General features: G+C 38.3%; 1 protein-coding gene across 5 annotated transcripts in view; it reads right to left on the bottom strand.

Annotated features, from left to right (window-relative positions):
- LOC122217766 overlaps positions 1-19,382 on the bottom strand; it is a 79,677-nt gene that overhangs the window by 59,682 nt on the left and 613 nt on the right. For 2 of the 5 annotated variants that reach the window (XM_042935233.1, XM_042935234.1), the window contains exons 2-4: positions 18,714-18,833; positions 16,290-16,345; positions 14,296-14,388 (exon numbers count right to left, since the gene is read on the bottom strand). In XM_042935233.1, the coding sequence (XP_042791167.1) occupies positions 16,325-16,345; positions 18,714-18,833 (141 nt within the window). In that variant the 3' untranslated portion in view covers positions 14,296-14,388; positions 16,290-16,324. Of the gene's footprint in view, positions 1-14,295; positions 14,389-14,793; positions 14,875-16,289; positions 16,346-17,326; positions 17,442-18,713; positions 18,834-19,382 lie in introns of those variants that run through there. The other 3 variants (XM_042935236.1, XM_042935232.1, XM_042935235.1) reach the window with 3 other exon arrangements.

Below are 19,382 nucleotides of genomic sequence, written 5' to 3'. Positions count from 1 at the left end.
AGTGAAAAACTGTAGCATTCACCAGTAAGGGGTGGCCCTGAGAGACAGTCTAGGAGGAATTACTTCAAGTTGGGCATAATTTCAAATGGAGCCTATGGTTTTCCCAAGATTTTCTGGAAGAGGAGATGGCCAGAAGCATGGGTTTACATACATTTACAGGAAATTTCCAATGATTATTTGAAAGGATTAGAGGAATAGAAAGAAGCAGGCTTGCAGGAAGAAAGGATCGTGGATATCTGAGAGATGTCCTAGAGTGAGGACACTTGTGAACCATGTCAATGCTTGCTCCAAGACTAAAAGTACTCAGTAATCAGGTGAATAAGAGGACCTACTCTGTAGAGCGATTCCTTACTGGGTGCATGAGCAAAGCACCAACAGTGATGGGATAGAAGTTACACAGGGACTCAACAACATAGACTACCTCTGCAAAGCCCAAACCTCTCCCAAAGCCCCTAACTGAATCCCAAACCCACATTAAACAAGCCAACATGACGTCTACTTCATAATTAACATAACAACTATTGGGAACCTGGGGGGCTTAGTGGGTTGAGCACCTGACTCTTGATTTCGGTTCAGGTCAGGATCTCAGGGTTTGTGAGATGAAGCTCTGCATCAGGCTCTGCACTGACAGCACAGAGCCTGCTTAGGATTCTCTCTCTCTCTTTCTATCCCTCCCCCACTGTCTCAAAATAAATAAATAAATAAATAAACTTATTAAAAATCTATAAACTTAAAAAAAAATCTATAAAATAACAGCAGTTAAGGTACATCTTTAGTAAATTCCACCCTCTGCCTACAAATGTATTTGTATTTGGTAATACAAATATTTGCTTTGTAAATGTATTTGGTATTTCGTACCCAGTTAAGTCTTATGACAGAGTCCCTAACTCATCTATCATCACTTTCTCAAGTCTCCCTTACCCTGCAGATCCAAAGGTCATTCTTTGAACCAAATCTTACTGGATAAGAGCCATGTAGAATGATTACTGGTGCCAGAGAAATAATTTCTACTTGGAAATGTTTTAGGGTATTTCATGTTGGACTTTGAAAAGCCCATGCTATTTGCTTTCATGTCAAGGCTAAGAAACAAAGCCCAGTAAACCTTCTCAAACTATAAATAAATTTGAGTACATTTCTCCCTCTTATAGATCCTACAACATACACTTTCAGAAGTGACTTTCATTAAACTGTGAAGTAGGGACCCCCCCTAAGCCATAAAAGAGTTACCAGATCTGTACTACTCAGTTGGCTTTGTAGGTACTGGCTCCACATATAAAGTACAATCCTTACTTCTTACTGTTGAGCCTGACATACTCGAACAAATGAGATTCACTCTCAAATATTGTACTCTGTGATGGCCTTCACTGCATAACCAATTTGTCCAGTTGTGCCCTGGTAAAATGTGGGACAGATGATGATGACGATGATGATGATTGTTAAAGTCTACTTACTTATAGGGTAAGGTGCCTGGGTAGCTCACCCTGGGTGAGCCTGGGGTGCCTGGGTAGCTCAGTTAGGTGTCTAACTGAGAGACAGAGACAGAGAGAGCGAGAGCGAGCGAGCACATGATTGGGGGAGGAGCAGAGAGAGGGAGAGAGAGAATCCCAAGCAGGCCTAGTGCTGTCAGTATGGAACCTGACACAAGGTTCCAACACAAGTCTAACGTCCAACCAGTTGAACCACCTGGGCACCCCTAGATCCTATTTTTAAAAATGCAAATTAATATTCTCATCTTCTGTTTTTTTTTTTTAACTAATCAAAGGCATGATACAATATGGAACACAAAATATTATTTACCATCTGGGTGGATTGCATAGAAGGTAAAACAAACATACTTTTACTATACATTGTTACGGGCAGACTAAATACTTTAAACAAATTTATCCTACCAGAAAGAAAACTGTTCTAGATGTGTTCATACAATATCTGGGAATAAAAAGGTTATAATATCCTCAAAATAAATAAATAAATAAATAAATAAATAAATAAATAAATAAATAACACCTGAATAAGCCCATCAATCTGGGTGAATTTTGCCAAGAGTTGAACATAATTCTTTTATATCTCAGGTAATATAATATAATCAAAGTAAATAAATTTCACTTCTCTCAAACCTTCTCCAACTTACTGTACAAAATCAAGTTTTGCCTTTCAGTATGTTCTTTCAGGCTTTAAGACAATCTTATACTTTATTTTAGGACAAAACTTTCCCATTGAAAACAAGAGAAGAACCTCATATTTCATACACTATTCTATTTCATATACATATATGCTCCTGCCCTAGGCTCAAATTACCCATAAGAACTACAAAATTTAACCAAATTAACTAACTTGTATTTAACTGGGAAGTACATAATGGATGATTATTTATCACATACAGGCCATTCAGCAAACAAGCAAAACTCACCAACTAGAGCCCCACACATCACTTTTATATCTCTGAAATGTGACAAAAATAACAGTATATATTTATGAACAAGACCCAAGAAGATAGCCACTCTGTAATATACTGAACTAAGGACAAAAGTTTTGTATACTAAAAACTATGCTTTATGACCAAGATATCAATATTCCTTCTTACTTAAAAAGTTATCTAGGAATTCAAAGATTATTTATTAACTAGGTTTAATATTAGTCTGAGGTTGTAAAGTTAACTAACAATCCTGGATATCATGTTTTAAGCTTACACATTAGAAAATATTATGACTGCTGATACAAAACAATTTTTCAGCCCTGTGATCCAATTTAGAGGGACACAATTTTTACATTATCCATAATTATAAATATTTTGTTTTTGATCACTGAAGCAGTATAAGAAATCTAGGCAGTTTAGATGAGCTAGTATAAACTAGTATCAAAACAAACACAAATCTGGTAATCACATCAGGGAAAAGTCATATAACTGTGCTTTTAAATCACACCTATTTAAGTAATCTGATCTATCTCAGGATTTGCCTTGATTACATGAACTTGGATTCTTTTTTTTTTTAATACTGGCTTTACTCTTATTTTTTCTTTTTTTTTTTTTTTTTTTTTTGAGAGAGAGATGTGAGTGGGGGAGAGGAGAGGAGCAGGGGGAGAGGAGAGGAGCAGGGGGAGAGAGAGAAAATCTTAAGCAGGTTCCGCACTCAGCATGGAGCCCCACCCAGGGTCTCAATCCCACAACCCTGTGATTATGACCTGAGCTGAAATCAAGGGTCAATGTTCAACCCACTGAGCTACCCAGGTACCCCTGAACTTGGATTCTTACATAAAAATATTTCTTAGGTTTCAGTGAAAAGGAAATTTTTTTCTAAAAGTCTAACATATGGAAATATGAATAGTTCAGCATCTTTATTTTGTACAAACATGGGGAAATATGAGATTTACATTATTATTCTTATTAGTCTTATTATTCTCTGAAAACCAGTTACAACAAAGCTCCTTTAATTAGAGGAACTTCAAAATCTAATTAATTACTACCTAATGGAAATAGGAAATATTTTACACTCTTACAAAAGATAAAGACTTTGCCTTATTATTGACATGTAAGTACACAACTTTCAACTTCACTCCCATAACCTCAGCTATGGGTAAAGTGAACACAGAAACACAAAAATACACTACTCCAGACCTCAAAAAGATGTTCTCTTTTCTAGTGGGCACAGAATGATTCCTTAGTTGATTTGTGTATACAAGTAGATAAATGATCACAAAATAATAAGAAAGTGAATTCCCTGTCACTTATCACGCAACAGAGAATAGATCCCCATCATCTTGGTAGGGATCATCCAATGGCCAGATCATTGTTTTCTGTTCATTGTTGCCATTATTGAGGAATAACATTTCCTATGTGCAAACTGAAACCAGAATCTATAAAAGACAAGAACCGGAAACAAACAAAAAATCAGTAGAAATAATAAAACCTAGGGTATCAAAGAGTCAGCAAAGGTAAAGTTTGATTGCAAGTTAAAATAATTTCAGGAGAGGAAGTGACAGAAAGAGAGAGAGATCTCTTGGTTGGCCAGTACAGTGTAATTGGCTCCATTAAGAGAGTTTGGTTGGGGGGCGTCTGGGTGGCTCAGTCGGTTGAGCACCTGGCTTTAGCGCAGGTCATGATCTCATGGCTCGTGGATTCAGGCCCCGTGTTGGCTCTGTGCTGATGGCTCAGAGCCTGGAGCCTGCTTCAGATTCTGCGTCTCCCTCTCTCTGTGCCCCTCCCCTGCTCATGCTCTGTCTCTGTCTCTCAAAAATAAATAAATGTTAAAAAAAAAAAATTAAAAAAAAAAGAGTGTACTTGGGCATCTTGGTGGTACCTCCCCAATCACTAAAGTATAAATTTCAAAAAGTCAAACTAAAATAAGAAACATGAATCACACAAATATAAACGTGTCAAATATTTTATTCAACTTATTAAAAATGGCCGAAACAGTGAGATGATAGGGTTGATTCAGAAAGCATTTGAGGGTCTGGTTATTTATAGACAAGTTGATGAAGAAATATTAACATAAGATTTCTAATTTGGTAAAGAAAGCACTTAACGTCCTACAGCAAAATAAGCTACAACCTTTGGGTTATCTCTTGTACCAGAAAGAAATCATTTGCAACTCTACCGGTCAAAAATATATAAGTTAACGTGTAACCTAACTAAGTCTGGGAACTTTAATCAGTTGTAAATAGAGAGTTGAACAAAGAACATTTTCCTAGGTAATAAATTAAACCTTTGGAGGGCCTGGTAAACAATGCCACTGTATATCATTGAAAACACATGCTACTCACTTTTTTTTTTTCTGGCCATATTTCACAGTTGTAAATACTTTTTCATAACATCAACTGATGGGCACATCAACTCCAACAGATCTAAAACTAACTCAACTGTCATTCTTTCAAGACAGATTTCTTTCTTTCTTTTTTTTTTTTTTTTGACTTCTTATTTTGATTAAAGCCATCACTATATCCTCAATCATCAAGTTCAAAGTTTGATAATCAAGCTATCCCCTACATCCCTACAAATAATCACCTACTCTAATTCTTCCTTCCTTTCTTTCTTTCTTTCTTTCTTTCTTTCTTGTCTTTCTTTCTTTCTTTTTGAAAGAGTGGGGTAGGGGCAGAAAGAGAGGGAGAGAGAGAGAATCCCAAGGGGGCTCCACACTGTCAATGCAGAGCCCAATGTGGGGCTTGAACCCATGAACTGATGAGATCAGAACCTGAGCCAAAATCAAGAGTTTGACACCTAACTGCCTGAGTCACCCAGGCAACCCTAGATATTTCTTTTCCAACCTTTTGAGATCTCCCCTCGAAGTTTCATCCTTGTCATGTTTTTGTGTGTATTCCCTAAGTCTCTAGGTCAGTGTTTTCAAACTGAATGAGTATCAGAATCACGTGGAGAGTGTCAAAGACAGACTCTAAGGTGTCTCTCATTTTCCCTGAATCCTGGTATTCAAGCTCTGTGAAATGTCCTACTCTTGAGTATGGGCACCATGTGGATTATTTCTTACCAGTAGAAGAAGGCAAAGGCATTGGAAGGTCCCCTCAATGATTATATTACATAAAATTGTAACTTCCCTCTTGCTAGTAGACTCTCTCCCTCCCTTGGTGGCTTTGATGAAGTAAGCCTCCATATAAAGAGGCCCATAAAAAGGAGAGAAAGAGAGAAGCTTCCAGGCAACAACTAGCAAGGAGCTGGGCAATCAGTCCAACAACCCACAAGGAACTGAGTCTTGCTAACAGCCATCTGAGTTTAGAAGCAGATCCTCCCCCAGGAGAGCCTCACATGAGACCCCAGCCTTGGCCAACATCTTGATGGTAGCTTTGTGAGTGACTTGAAAGCGGAAAACCTGGCTAAACCACTCTCCAGTTCTTGATCCACAGAAACTCTGAGATAGTAACTGTTGTTTTAGCTGAAAAGCTTGTACTAATTTGTTATGCAACAAGGTATAACAATAAGGGCACTTTTAAAAACTACAGGACCTAGTCCCATGTGATTCTTTAAGTTTGGATGAAAACCAGAAATCTGTAGAGTACTTTGAAATTCTCCATGTAATTCTTTTCTTAGAATCTGTCTCTATTGTAAATCACTGCTCTAAGACATACCCAACCCTTCCAAAAAACTTTTACATAGCTACCAGAATGTTCTTATCAAAACTCAGAAAATAACACTTTTTGTGTGCTTTAAATCTCTCAGTGACCACAGATTACCAACACGATAAAATGCAACTATCTAGGATAGAGTACAAAGCCTTCAATTACGTGGCTACTACATGTTTCCCCCTATAATTTCCTAGTCAGCCCTATAAAAAACATACCAAAATTCCTGTCAGATCCTTTCATATCTCCATAGGTTTGTGACTGCTGTTTCAACTGCTTAGAATTTCCATCCTCTATCCCAGCTTCCATCAAATAGCAGACTATTCATTTGTATCTGCAGGATACAAATAAAATTTCATCTCCTCTATGAATCACACATCTATTATAGGACTTATCACCTTGCAATACAATTAACTTTAATAATTTGTCTCTTGTGCACCAGATTGTCAGCTTTTGTATGGCCAAGGCCTGATTTCATTAATCTCTGTTTATAGCAGCATTGTTAAAGATTAGATCTCAATCATAGGCACACAGTAAAATTCATGCCACAAAGTCGTTGCTCAGTGAAATCCAGAAAGAATAAAAAATATGTGTTCAGCCCCAGTTGCTTATAAACTACCAGACCCACCGTCTTGCTGTTGCCCTTATCCTTAACATATGCATTTTTCCTGGTAATTCAAGTTTTTATAAATCAAATAATATGGTTGACTTTCACTACCAAAAGGAATTCTTTAGCAAATATTTTGTTAAGCAAAGAATCCTTTTGAAAGCACAAAGTTATTATCTATATACTTTAGTCTTTCTTGCTCTTAAGTTATACTGAGTTGTCTTTAAAGCAGAGCTCATCTGAATTTTGCCTTTCAAATTGTATATCTGAACAAAGGCTTTTTTCCTCTGTGTTAGTCTCTGAATACACATCAGGACTAATACCTTGGTTTTTAGATCCCCAGAGGAGAAGATGCAGCTCAAGCTCGTACAGAAACTGATTTTAGATGAGTTTTGAAAATGAGGCAATGACAATACAAGAATTGCATGGGTCACATTTGAATGCAAATAAAAATTTTAAAAATTCCAATTTCAAGCGATAGAAAAAGCCATCTTTCTGGTGCCCCTAACCAGGAAAATACTTAGAAGATTATAGAATGATTCTAGTACTTGAAAGTGGCTTAGATGCCCATTTTCAAGTGTTAGGTCCTTTAAGTGAAAGGGTCAAGAACATGGCTATTAGTTTTAAGCTTTTAAGAAAAGCAAGGTATTGAAAACACATTTTGTAATCATGAAGTGGATTAAATAAAGGAGAGGCTATTCAAGAACCAACAGGCAACAATTTCTCTGCCACTTTCCTATTATTTGTGGCCTTACCCTGCCTCTGTCTCCTATTGGTGAGGAGGGGACAGATAGTTAATCAAATGAAGACGCTTGTCATATATTCCCGTTGTCTTCGCAGATATTCCTATGTAATTTTTAAATTAAACACTTGTAAATTGTGCTCTCTGTACAAAAGGTACATACGGTTTAGGAATTGGGAAAATGTAAATGAATATTCCATGCATAATTAACCTAGAAATTCATTGAATGACCTAAGTCAGGATTGCCAAATATCAATGGCAATTTACCTGGAATTTATCTGAGTGTTCATTCAGAACTTTAAGATACAAGGTTACATCTACATTGATCAAATGAACAAACAGGTGGGTCAATATCCAAGCCACTTACTTAGAGGAAATAAAGCAAATTGGTATTTTCCCATTTTAGTTCTTTAGTTTTTTACACAAAAAGCATTAAAAATGAGTATTGTTTGATTTTTGTTTCCTTCAGGGTTTCAAGGTGGGAAGACAGGTGTTCATCAGGGAGTGAAATAATCACATAAGATGTAAAACTGAAGGTATTCCAAGTGTTGGGAGAGAGACACAAGTGGGTAATTGCTCTCTGACAGAAATATTTGACCTGCAAGGCTTGGTGAGGTACTATATCCCTAAGGAAGTAACTTCTAGTTCGTGACTTCTAGCTAGAGAATTAATTAAGCAAAGAGATGTATTCCCACGAATTTACACTGGATAATTTATATCTACAAATAATTTTCTCTATGGAAACAAGATGCATTGACACATTAAATCTGTATGAGCCATGGGAAGTGAAGCATTTCCCAGCAATCTCTGAAGAACAGAAAAGTCTAAATAATTCAGGTACTACAATTCTATCTCTCTCTCTGCCATTATTACTTATTCATTTCTTTGTTCCCTTACTTATTTGCATATTAACAAGATGCTCCTCTAGATTAGTGCTGGTCAAAGCTAGATATACGTTCCCATGATCTGGGAAGCCTGCTGATTGCTGATCGTATTCCTCACTCCAAGAGATTCACTGGCTGCAGAGTCTGGGGTGAGGTCTGGGAATCTGCATTGCTGTGAGGGACCTCAGATGACTTTGATGAAGGGAAGCCTAGCACCATGGTTTGACAAACATAGCCCTGGTTTATGTAATTGTATTCCACATTTGTATTGTCTCCACTATGCTCATCCAATCGTAATCTTAGTATTATACCTATATAATCCACTCAACAGAAGGCATATTTGCATTTTCTGTATGCTTTCACTGTGACAGGTAAACTTAAGTAAGTAATTGGCATCTCCAAACAAAACAATTTCTTTATCAGATTTGATGTGCTCACAAACCAAGAGCAAGATGAATGAATCCGTCAAAACCCTTATTAGAGCTATTTTTTATACTGCCACATAAGAGAAAACATTTTAAAAAATGCCAGAGGACAGATCGGCTAGAAGACTATAATACTCTATAATATTTGCTCTTGCTTTTTAGTGTTGAGGGAATAACTCAGTGGTGATAAAGAAAACATAGATTAAATCCCAGGAAATGGAATTTTCACTCAAGTGTGGTCTAAATGTTAAAGGGTTAAATTGAACATTGAACATCTTAGTAACTATTTCTAAGAGCGCAAAATCCTGAATGATCACCCACACACGACCATGCGATTTTCAGAAGGTCAGGAGGTTCTGCTGCTAAAATCTCCAAATAGAAACAAAAGCAGAAGCACATCCCTTCTACAGACTGGCTGGTGCTCACCATTCCACCATTAGAGCACCTTTCTCTCTGCTGCACCTTTCTGGTAAGATGGCAGGCAAGCCAACACGAATTACCTCTAAGGCTTTCCTGAGAGTAGGTTATGATGGAAGGAAAGAGAAGGAAAAAAAACACCAAAGAGAAAATTCACGTCCTTTATCTTTTAAACTTTTAAGGGGTTGTGGAAGAGGGAAAGAAAGACAGTGAAGAGAAAGGACATACACTAACATAATTATCTTGAACAGAAGTTGCCCAATCGTGGCCACAAAGAAAATGAAATCGAGGGAGATTATAGATTGAATTCAGGGGAGTTTGGAATGGCTGGAGTGACTGAAAATAAATAGGAGTCTGAGAGAAAGGTGTCTATGGCCTTTTAGTGTGTGATTGTAATTGGTTCCAGATTCGAGTTTGGAGTAGTAGTTTGAATTGGGGAAGAGACAAAGGTAACCACGCCACTAGATCAGACCCTCTCATCTTTGTATTTATAAAGTTCCATGTGCGATTCTAATGTGGGCTCCCTGTTGGGAAGAGCTACCGTGGGCTGTGGTGTTTGAAGAGCACTCTGTGGACAGAACAGTAAATCTATTAATCTTGAGAGATTTCAGGAATATCTGAAGAACAGATTCTATATGTTTCACTTTGCCAGAACCACCGCTGTTAAAATAAACTTTATATGATACATATTTTCATTATTCAAAATAGGTTAACTTAAGAAAATGTGAGAAGAGGGGTGCCTGGGTGGCTCAGTCGGTTGAGTGTCCGACTTCGGCTCAGGTCATGATCTCACAGCTTGTGAATTCAAGCCCCGCGTCGGGTTCTGTGCTGACAGCTCAGAGCCCGGAGCCTGCTTTGGATTCTGTGCCTCTCTCTCTCTCTGCCCCTAACCCACTTACATTCTGTCTCTGTCTCTCTCAAAAATAAATAAACATTAGAAAAAAAATTCTTAAAAAAAAAAAGAAAGAAAATGCGAGAAGAAAGATGAAAGAAAAAAACCACATATAGTTTGTATGGCATAAATATAGTTAGCTTTGGAGTATATTTTCCTTCCAGTCATTTTTCATAGTCATAATTAAAAATATGTGGTTATACTTTAAAGACAGATTTTTTGCATTTATTTTATTTTTATATTTTAAATTTTATTTATTTCATGAGAGAGAGGAGAGAGACAGCATGCATGAGCACGGGAGGGGCAGAGAGAGAATCCCAAGCAGGCTGCACACTGTCAGTGCAGAGCCTGATGTGGGGCTCAAACCCACCAAGTGTCAGGTCATAACGTGAGCCCAAACTAAGAGTCGGGCGCTTAACCCACTGAGTCACCCAAGTGCATTTTTTGCATTTAAAAATAAATATTTGTTTGCACTAAAATTTTCCACGTTATCATATGGTTTTCCTGATAATGATTTTAGTAGAACTATAATACCTGTGTTATTATTATATTGTATAGATATCATATTACTGGATAAACCTAGTCACAACTTGGAGTTTAAATACTATGCATGATTTAGTACTCACCAGACAAAGTTTTAGTCAACCAGGATGAATAAGCTATATAACTCTACTGTACAACATTGTACCTATAGTCAACAATCATGTATCATACTCCTAAAACCCTAAGAGAATAGACCTAAATTAAATGTTCTTACTACAATATCATACATACGTACATGCTACTTATGATTTCTGTTATGAAGTGTACCCTCTCTACTTTCTTTTATGTGCCTATGTCTCTTCCTGCCTTCCTTCCTACTTTCCTGCCTAGGAGGAGCTCTCTGTTGTCCATGCTAGGGTGGGATGAAGCAGAACAATTCCAAGAGCTCTGTAAAACATAGGCGCTGCATTCCTACACCTGCACACAAGCTTTTATTAAATCCTTTTTCTGTAAGTGAACGAATAGTTTCCCAATAGTATCTTTCACTGAAAAATAGCTTTCAAATCAAATGTTTCAAGTATTATGAAACTAACATGATTAACTAAATTAAATGAACTCCTCCTACATGAACAAAATGTTACTCCCAGATAGACAAGGCCCGAGGGCAGAAATTTCATGATGACTTCTAGGCCAAAACACAGCTAACAGTGCCATTTATCAGGTAGTTAGGTACAAATAACTTTATAAGCTTGTATGTTCTAAAAGTTTAATAGCCTTTTGCAAGAAGAAATTGCGCATAAATTGAAAGAACGTAATATGTGTTCACTCTTGAATATAGTTCTCCAAAACCAACTTGTGTGCATTACTGAGCAATAAGGCCATGTAGAGAATAGAGGTCTCCAGTCTCTCCTGGGCTATATTGGTCAATGAAAGCAGTGTTGAGAATGTGGTGGTTAAATGTTGGGATTGGCTATCAGGCAATGTTATGCTGCCATATTACCTGGGGTTTCTGAGAACAAGTTTGAGTACTATTTGCATTAAGTAAATCATTATGGGGGAAACCTACCTAAAGTTATTTATTTGTACCTATCACAATCACTGTGTTCACTTAAGTGCAGATGTTGGAAGCACCTCTTCTATTTCCATCATATATTCTTGCCTTAGGGCTTCCATTGGCAGAGATGATCTCAGATTTTGCAGTCTAAGATCTCGGATAATTTATGAAATGCAAGCCAAAACAGAAAAATTCATTGTGGTATTTCTGAGGCTGCTGTTCTTTTCCCAGAAAAGCCCCTCTTTAATGGACGTATTGCACACTCATGCATGCACACACATGCACATGTGTGCACGCACATACACACAAATACATCCAAAATAGTATAAGGCAAAGGGATGTGTGATGACATTTCTCTCAGGTCATCAATTCCTTTCCTCCTGGTACACACATGCCTTTCTCTCATGCAGAGGTGGAGTATATGCCTCTTCTCCCATTTTATAAGCTGACCCAAGAGACTTGCTTCAGCAAAAGAATGTAACCAAAGAGATGTTCTAAGACTTGGGAGATTTGATCATAAGAAGCCTTGCAGTTTCTGCCTGGGTCTCGTAGAATACTCTCTTTTAGAAAGTCCTCTCTAGGGGAAGCCAAAAGCTATGCATTAAGTCTGGCAACTCTGAGATTGCCATGTGTGAAGAGAGATACATATGAGGCATCCTCCAGCTACTATGGCAAAGCCAGCTCAGATCCAGGCATGTGAGTGAAGGTACCATCTTAGAAGAGAATCCTACGTCTCCAGCTGAGGCCACGTCGGTCGGAGATGAATTACCTAACTAAGCATTTCCCAAATTTCTGACCCACAATGGAGCAGCATAAAATAACTGTTTTATGTCACTAGGTTTTGGGGTGGTCAGGCAATGAAAAAGCAGAGTGAAACGATTGTATGCTTTTTCAATGTCAGATTGGAGCATTGCCTTATGAGCCTGAAGATCAGTTGACTTGTCAGGTGATGGTAACTTACTTAATTTGACTTATTATTTACTATTGATTAGAGCCCAAGCTCTATAAGTTTGATGCAAACTTATAGAAAATTAAGTTTGATACAAATTTTTAGAAAATTAAGTTTGATTATTGTCCAGTAGACATGCAAATGATTTCTGTCTGGTGGAAAATATAAGTTTGTAACTTATTGCTTCATTGTACAGCAGGCCATCAACTTGTTTTTTTAAAAATATTTATTTTTGAGAGAGAAAGTGTGAGCAGGGGAGGGGCAGAGACAGAGGGGACGGGCTCAATGCAAGGTCCGATGTGGGCTCGAACTCACAAACTGTGAGATCATGACCTGAGCTGAAATCAAGAGTCAGGCACTTAAACCAACTAGGCCACCCAGGCACCCCGATCAACCTGTTTTATATCTAAGATCTTAATTCTATGCAAGACTTTGTCTTACACTGGCTAGATATAGGTATCTACCTTTGTGATCCTACTTTAATCCAGCTTTACCATTGTGCTGCTGCTCTTATTAATCAATTAAATATTTGATATGTGCTCACTATATATTTTGTTTGAGAATAATGTTTTTAACTTTGAAAACTTCACTTTGACATGTGTAAGTGATTGTTCTTCCTCAGAAAGTTCCGCATTGTCCCAGTAGCACACATCCAAGTTAATGCAGTGGAGAAGAAAATGGCATCCCAGTGCTGGGTAAAGCCAAGAATCGTTTCTATCCAGGTTTACACTGAGTTGAGTCACCTCCCCAACAAAGCATTTCCTTAATTCTCCCAACACATAACACTTATAAAAAACAAACAGAAAACTGACCATTCCTTGTGGCCCCAAATCTATAATGTCAGAGTCTACTAGAGAATCTTACTCTGTTTATGGTACTTCTTTTTTTTTTTTTTTAATTTTTTAATGTTTATTTATTTTTGAGAGAGATAGAGACAGAGCATGATAGGGGGAGGGGCAGAGAGAGAGGGAGACACAGAGATGTTAGCACAGGGCCCGATGCGGGGCTCAAACCCACAAACCATGGGGTCATGACCTGAGCTGAAGTCAGACACTTAACCAACTGAACCACCCAGGCACTCCTATGGAACTTTTTAATTTAAAAGTCTGTACACCTTTAATGGACTAGAGACAATCAGTGGCAGGTCTGTGTGTAATTCATGGTGTTATGGACATTGTCTAGTATAGTGTCCGTAACAAATTAGACACTCAATAAAGATTTATCGGTAGGAGTTGTGAGTAATAAAACATTTATATGGATTGTATATAATTCATTTTTATAATAAAGAGTAGTGAGTCCTAAGCTAAGTCTTACTTGCATTATACAATTAATGTTTTAAAAATTTTACTTTGAATGGCCATTTTACCATCTCCAAAATGATATGTAAAAATTATATAGAAATCTTTGGTTTCTCATCTGTCAAGAGATACCAATAATAATTTCGTATGAGAGAGAGCTTTAATTTTGCTTGCATTTTTTTTGAGAAAAAATTAAAAATTAAATTTGTTTTGAGTGTATGACTCAAAAAATATATATCAAATTATGTCTCTATATGCTACAAGGATAAACACTTATTAAATAAAATTGAAATTTCTAAGAGGGTGCATGTTTCCTCTTTAGCCACGGGCCTTCTGTGCATGTTTCAGATAATCAAATGAAAATTTGCATTGATTAAATTCTGAATTCCACATAAAAATCTCCCTTCCTTTGTTCTATGTTAAAATTTGAACTGTGAATCATTTGCATTTAAATATTCTTTTAGATTTGGTTCCTTACCAGTCTCAGTATACTTTGGATGATCACTGAAAGATAAAAATCTCAGCAAAATGCTGCATATAGTGCTTACAATCCTGTTTAATCACGTTGAATCTGCAATTAAAAATTCAAAACAAAAATAACTCCAAATCCATAGAAATACAAATCATAGCAAATGATATTTATGCTCAACTTAGGATTTAGCATACATTTCACTTTGAATGACTAGTTGCTTTTCTTGACTGAGACACCTGTCTTCATAACATACTGCTGCCCACAAAATTTTTAAGAAAATCTAGCCCATCAGCTTTGTGAAACTATTTGTTGACCACTTCTTATCCATTCACATGTTTACTGGTCCACTTGTTACAAATGAACCAAGTTTGTAAGGATGTAGACGGAAGTACAGCCTTTTCATCACAAATGTGATTAGACTGACCAGTTTTTAAAAACTTAGTTTATTTAAAGACTTATTTAAAAAGTTAACACACTTCCAGCTCCATTCATATAAACTGGTCTCTCTTTTCTATGTCAAGTTGATGCAACTTCCATCATCTCTGATCAGTTATTAACTTCACTCCCACTGTGCTTTTTTCCTGCCTGAAAGGAAAGGTGAGCACACATCCAATCAGAAATCTATTTACAACCAATTGAACATCATTTTTATACCCAAATGGCCATTAGGATATCTAGGTTCCATAATTTTTACTACAAGGGAGTATTATTGAAACTTTACAAAGAATTTCTGTAAGGACCTAATAAACCTGAGGATAAATAAATAAATAAATTTATGAGAATTTATTTTTATTTTTTTTAAGGTTTATTTATTTTTGAGAGAGAGACACACACACAGTGTGAGCAGGGGAGGGGCAGACAGAGAGGAGACAGAGAATCTGAAGCAGGCTCCAGGCTCTGAGCTGTCAGCACAGAGCCCAATGCAGGGCTCCAACTCACAAACTGAGAGATCATGACCTGAGCTGAAGTCAGATGCTTAATCGACCGAGCCACCTAGGTGCTCCTATTGAACGTTTGAATAAAGCAAGACAGAATCATTTTCAAATATACTAAACACTGTAACTAACTGTTAAGTTAATGTGATTATTATTTCCTTACTAGGGACTTGTCATTAGGCTCTGTTTGTTTAGTCTGTGTTAAGTACATTATTTTATTAGCTTCACTGAGCTTTTCTTCCATTACTGGGGTTTAGAGAATTCCTTGCTTGGGCTTGCTACTCTCTTTTGGTGCTATAATCTTCTTCCTTTCCTAGGCTGCTGTCCTGACTTATGGAGCTTATTTCTTTCTTCTTCTGGAATCAGCTTCCACATTCCAGCTGCACCACACTGTTTTGTTCTGTGATTTAGGTTGGTTTGGTATGAGTTGAGAGTTACTTAATAGTCTTTCAGGGAAACTTGACATTAAGGTGAGAAAACAAACAAACAAACTAGCTTTCTGGCAGAAATGACCCCAGGAGGACTTTCCATTAGGAACCAAAACATACTTATTCTTCTTGGTGTTTTTGAAAAATTTTTAGATATAAAATTCACTCTCTAAGTTGTACTAGCCACATTTCAAGTGCCCAATAGCCACGTGTGATTGGGTGGCTACCTTACTGGGCAATGCAGAGATAGAACATTACCATCACTGCAGAAAGTTCTATTGGACAGTGATGTTTTAGATCATGTGTATTCGTTTCCTCGCTTTTTTTTTTCTGTTTTTTCTTTTTATAGTGTAAACAATGAAATTATTTACAACTTGGGGGAAGCTTCCTTGCTTTCAAAATAAATTTAGATGGAAGGAAATCCATATCATCATGTACTTTATCTAAAGTAAGTGCATCACAAGGGGTTTTCTCTACTGATGTGATCTAACTTTGTCTTTTTTGACAAAGAGTTTGTCTGAAATTTCTTCACTGTAACTATATAAATACTGATTGTTCAGTTATTGACCAGGTCCTTTACTTCAGAGTCTCATTGGGAATATCTATTCAACCAGAAGTGGAAAAGAAAAACACTTACTTGGCAATTAATCTTTGGTTGTATTCCTTTTATATTCATGTGCACTGAGGAATGGTCTGTGAGGTAGGGGAAATGATAATAGAGTTATGTTTTAGGTATTTTAGGAGGTTTATCAAACCTCACATACTAATATCAGATATTGGAGGCCCACAGGCCAGGCTGCAGGTTTTGCTCTATCTATCCGTGTCTATTTATTTTGGCCCACCTGGGGGTTTGACTTTTATTTTTAAAAAAGCTTTTCTTTCAATATTTTAATTTTAGAGAGAAAGAACATGAGCAGAGGAGAGAGGCAGAGGGAGAGGGAGAGAGAGATGGAGAGAGAGAGAGAGAGAGAGAGGCTCAATCCCACAACCCTGGGATCATGACCTGAGCTAAAATCAAGAGTTGGACGTTCAACCTACTGAGCCATCCAGGCATCCAAGGGGTTTGACTTTTTTAAAAATTAGTTTCCTTCATTTAAAATTGGAAAGATTTTTAAGAATATGCATTTTTGTTCTCTTAAAATGTCAGATCTGACAATACTGAATTGAGATTTTTGCAGGGCAGCTCAGTGGAATCAGCAGCCTCCTCCTTCAGAAAAGGCTTGTACTTTTGGGCTTTCACGGGTGTGGCAGTGCCCACCACTCCCCACCGTCTCCCACAACTTAGCTGGGCATTTATGTCACTGGCCCAGGCCAGGTAGGCATCTGAGTTTGAGTCTGTTCCCTATCTGAGGAACAACCAACGTATATTCTTCTTAGCTGTGGAACTTGCCTGAGAAATTCCGTGATTTGACACAAGAGAAATCAGGCAGCAATAATCCTGTCCTGTCTCCCTATGGATCAATCCATATTTCACCACTCCTTCCACAAACTTCTACCAGTGTCTTGATAGGTTTTATTGGCATTCATCAGAGTGGTTCACTGTTATGATACCACACAGTGTATGCACATCAAAAGGTATCAGTCAGACTTGAATGAACAAAAATGTCATGAGTTCATTGCCAAAGCTATCCTTGATGATATGACACACAATAAAGCAACTTTAATTTCAATAAATCCATTTTTTCATCCAATTCTGTACTTTATTGGGAGAGAGAGAGGTCATTTAGTCTTCTCAAAGTTGCTGACGAGATGTCTGTGGAACTATGGGTGTTTCCTAAGACACGCATGTCTGTAAGGGAATAAGATAAATATTTGTATAAGACTGCTAGGCTGCTTTTAAAAGGCAGTTGTATGGGAGGCAAAAATGTTTGTAGAATCAATGTCATCGAAGTCAGTCAAACCCTCCGAAGCAATTAATCTGATTGCTCTTCTGTGCTTTCTATATGTTTTTGTAGTTGTTGTTTCAAGCCACTCCTACTCTTCTAAAATTACAACTCCTGGGTACAGAGTTCACTATTCACAGGTGCAAATATATTAGGAAGCATGGAACCTGTTGCACAAAACACAGGCGTGACAAGGAATATTTCCCCAAGTTAAGAAATATTTACAAAAATATTTTAAGTAGAATTATATGGAACATCTTGTATATTTCCAGTTCAGTTTACTTTTCTTTCATGGTAACTGAGAAGCCCAAGCTGCTTTGTTTTATAAAAAACGTCTATGCTCCTGTAGGCATAATTTTACATTAACCAGATAATCAATTTCAGATTAAGCTGTATAAAGATACTTATACATGCAGTATTATGAAGGTGTGGGCAAGCCCAGAAAAGACTGAAAATCCAATCTTCTTTAGGGGAAGCCATAACTAATATTTTTGGAAAGAATATTATTTTGAGTTGTTTAAACTGTTTTTTTTTTTTCTACTTAAGAGAAATTCCAAGTGAACTGAGTATGGCCATCCTCACTTCAGAAATAAAGACACTAATGAATAGAGGGAAAGTAATGTGTGTAAAACCTCAACACGGGCTAGTTAGGAAAGACTTTGGTTTCCAATTTCAGGCCTTTGTTTTCCTAACTTGGCAGGATCTGCTTCCCCCTCTAAAACTGAACAAGGGACAGAGAGGCTGGTTGCAAATTTCTATAAGGAATGGTTCTAACTAGAGTTTCTGGGAGGAATCCCGAGGAAACAGACCCCTCAGCGTCGTGGACTGATGCCACAACCCTGTTTTGCTCTGATCCACTAACTCAGCTTGATGGCTCAAGGCATTAACAAGGCTTCGCCACAAAAAGATTAGAGTATTCCACAGGCACTCACTCATCCTGGCATTAGTGGCTTGGGTCACGATCAAAGAGCGAAGGATCAGGAAGTCAACTAACTGGAGAAAGATTGTTTGTCACCCATTGTTTTCTCTATTTTACCTTTTGCAGGAAGAGTGCACATCACACACGCTGCCCGCCGGATTTTGAATCTGAACTCGCAATACCCAACTTGTAAACTGTCAGCAGACACCCGTTAGGGGAATTGTCAGTGGTGGGCAACAGGCATCTGAACTCGTTTTACCTTCCCGTGGGAGCGCGGCGACGGGTCCAGCCCCTGGTGTGAGTGCCCTGGGTTTGTCCTTGGCGCAGTTGTGCGACGCTCTTCTGTGGTTCTGCGAGGGTCCGGGTCCCCACTCTGTTCCTATGAGCAAACAAACAAACAAAAACAAACAAGCAAAACAAGAAGCAACTCCTGGCTGGAAGTTGTGGGGTTTTCTCAGCCCTTCCAAGGCACGGCCCTCTGCCTCCACGTCCGCCTCCCTCCAGCTCGAGGTCTCCCGTTGCTCGCTGCGCCGTGACCTCAGCACCCTCGCCCGAACCTGAGTCCCCCCGCTCCGCCTTCGCCTTCGACTTTCCCTGGCTGATTTGGTGAACCCCGAATCTAGGAGCTTTTTGCAGGGCCATCTCTCGCGGAACGGAGAAGCGGAGAGCAAAGGAAGGGGTTCGTGGAAGGGAAAGGAGGTTGGAGTGGTGCAAACCGCCAGAATATCACAATTGGGGGTCGCCGGAGACTGGGGTGAAACTAGCAGTTGCAGGCGATAGTTGGGATCCGCGAGGGGGCGCCGCGCTGAGTAGGGTCCCGCTGCGCGGGCTTCGAAACCTGGAGACAGCGGCGACACCGTGGACGCTGTCCCCCTCCCTCGCCACGGAAACTTCCCGTCCAGCTTTCTGCGCGGCGGGACCCTCGCCC

The sequence above is a fragment of the Panthera leo genome, chromosome B1 (assembly GCF_018350215.1).
Source record: "Panthera leo isolate Ple1 chromosome B1, P.leo_Ple1_pat1.1, whole genome shotgun sequence".
In the NCBI taxonomy this organism is placed as follows: domain Eukaryota; kingdom Metazoa; phylum Chordata; class Mammalia; order Carnivora; family Felidae; genus Panthera; species Panthera leo.
This window is presented reverse-complemented; position numbering and strand designations above follow the sequence as displayed.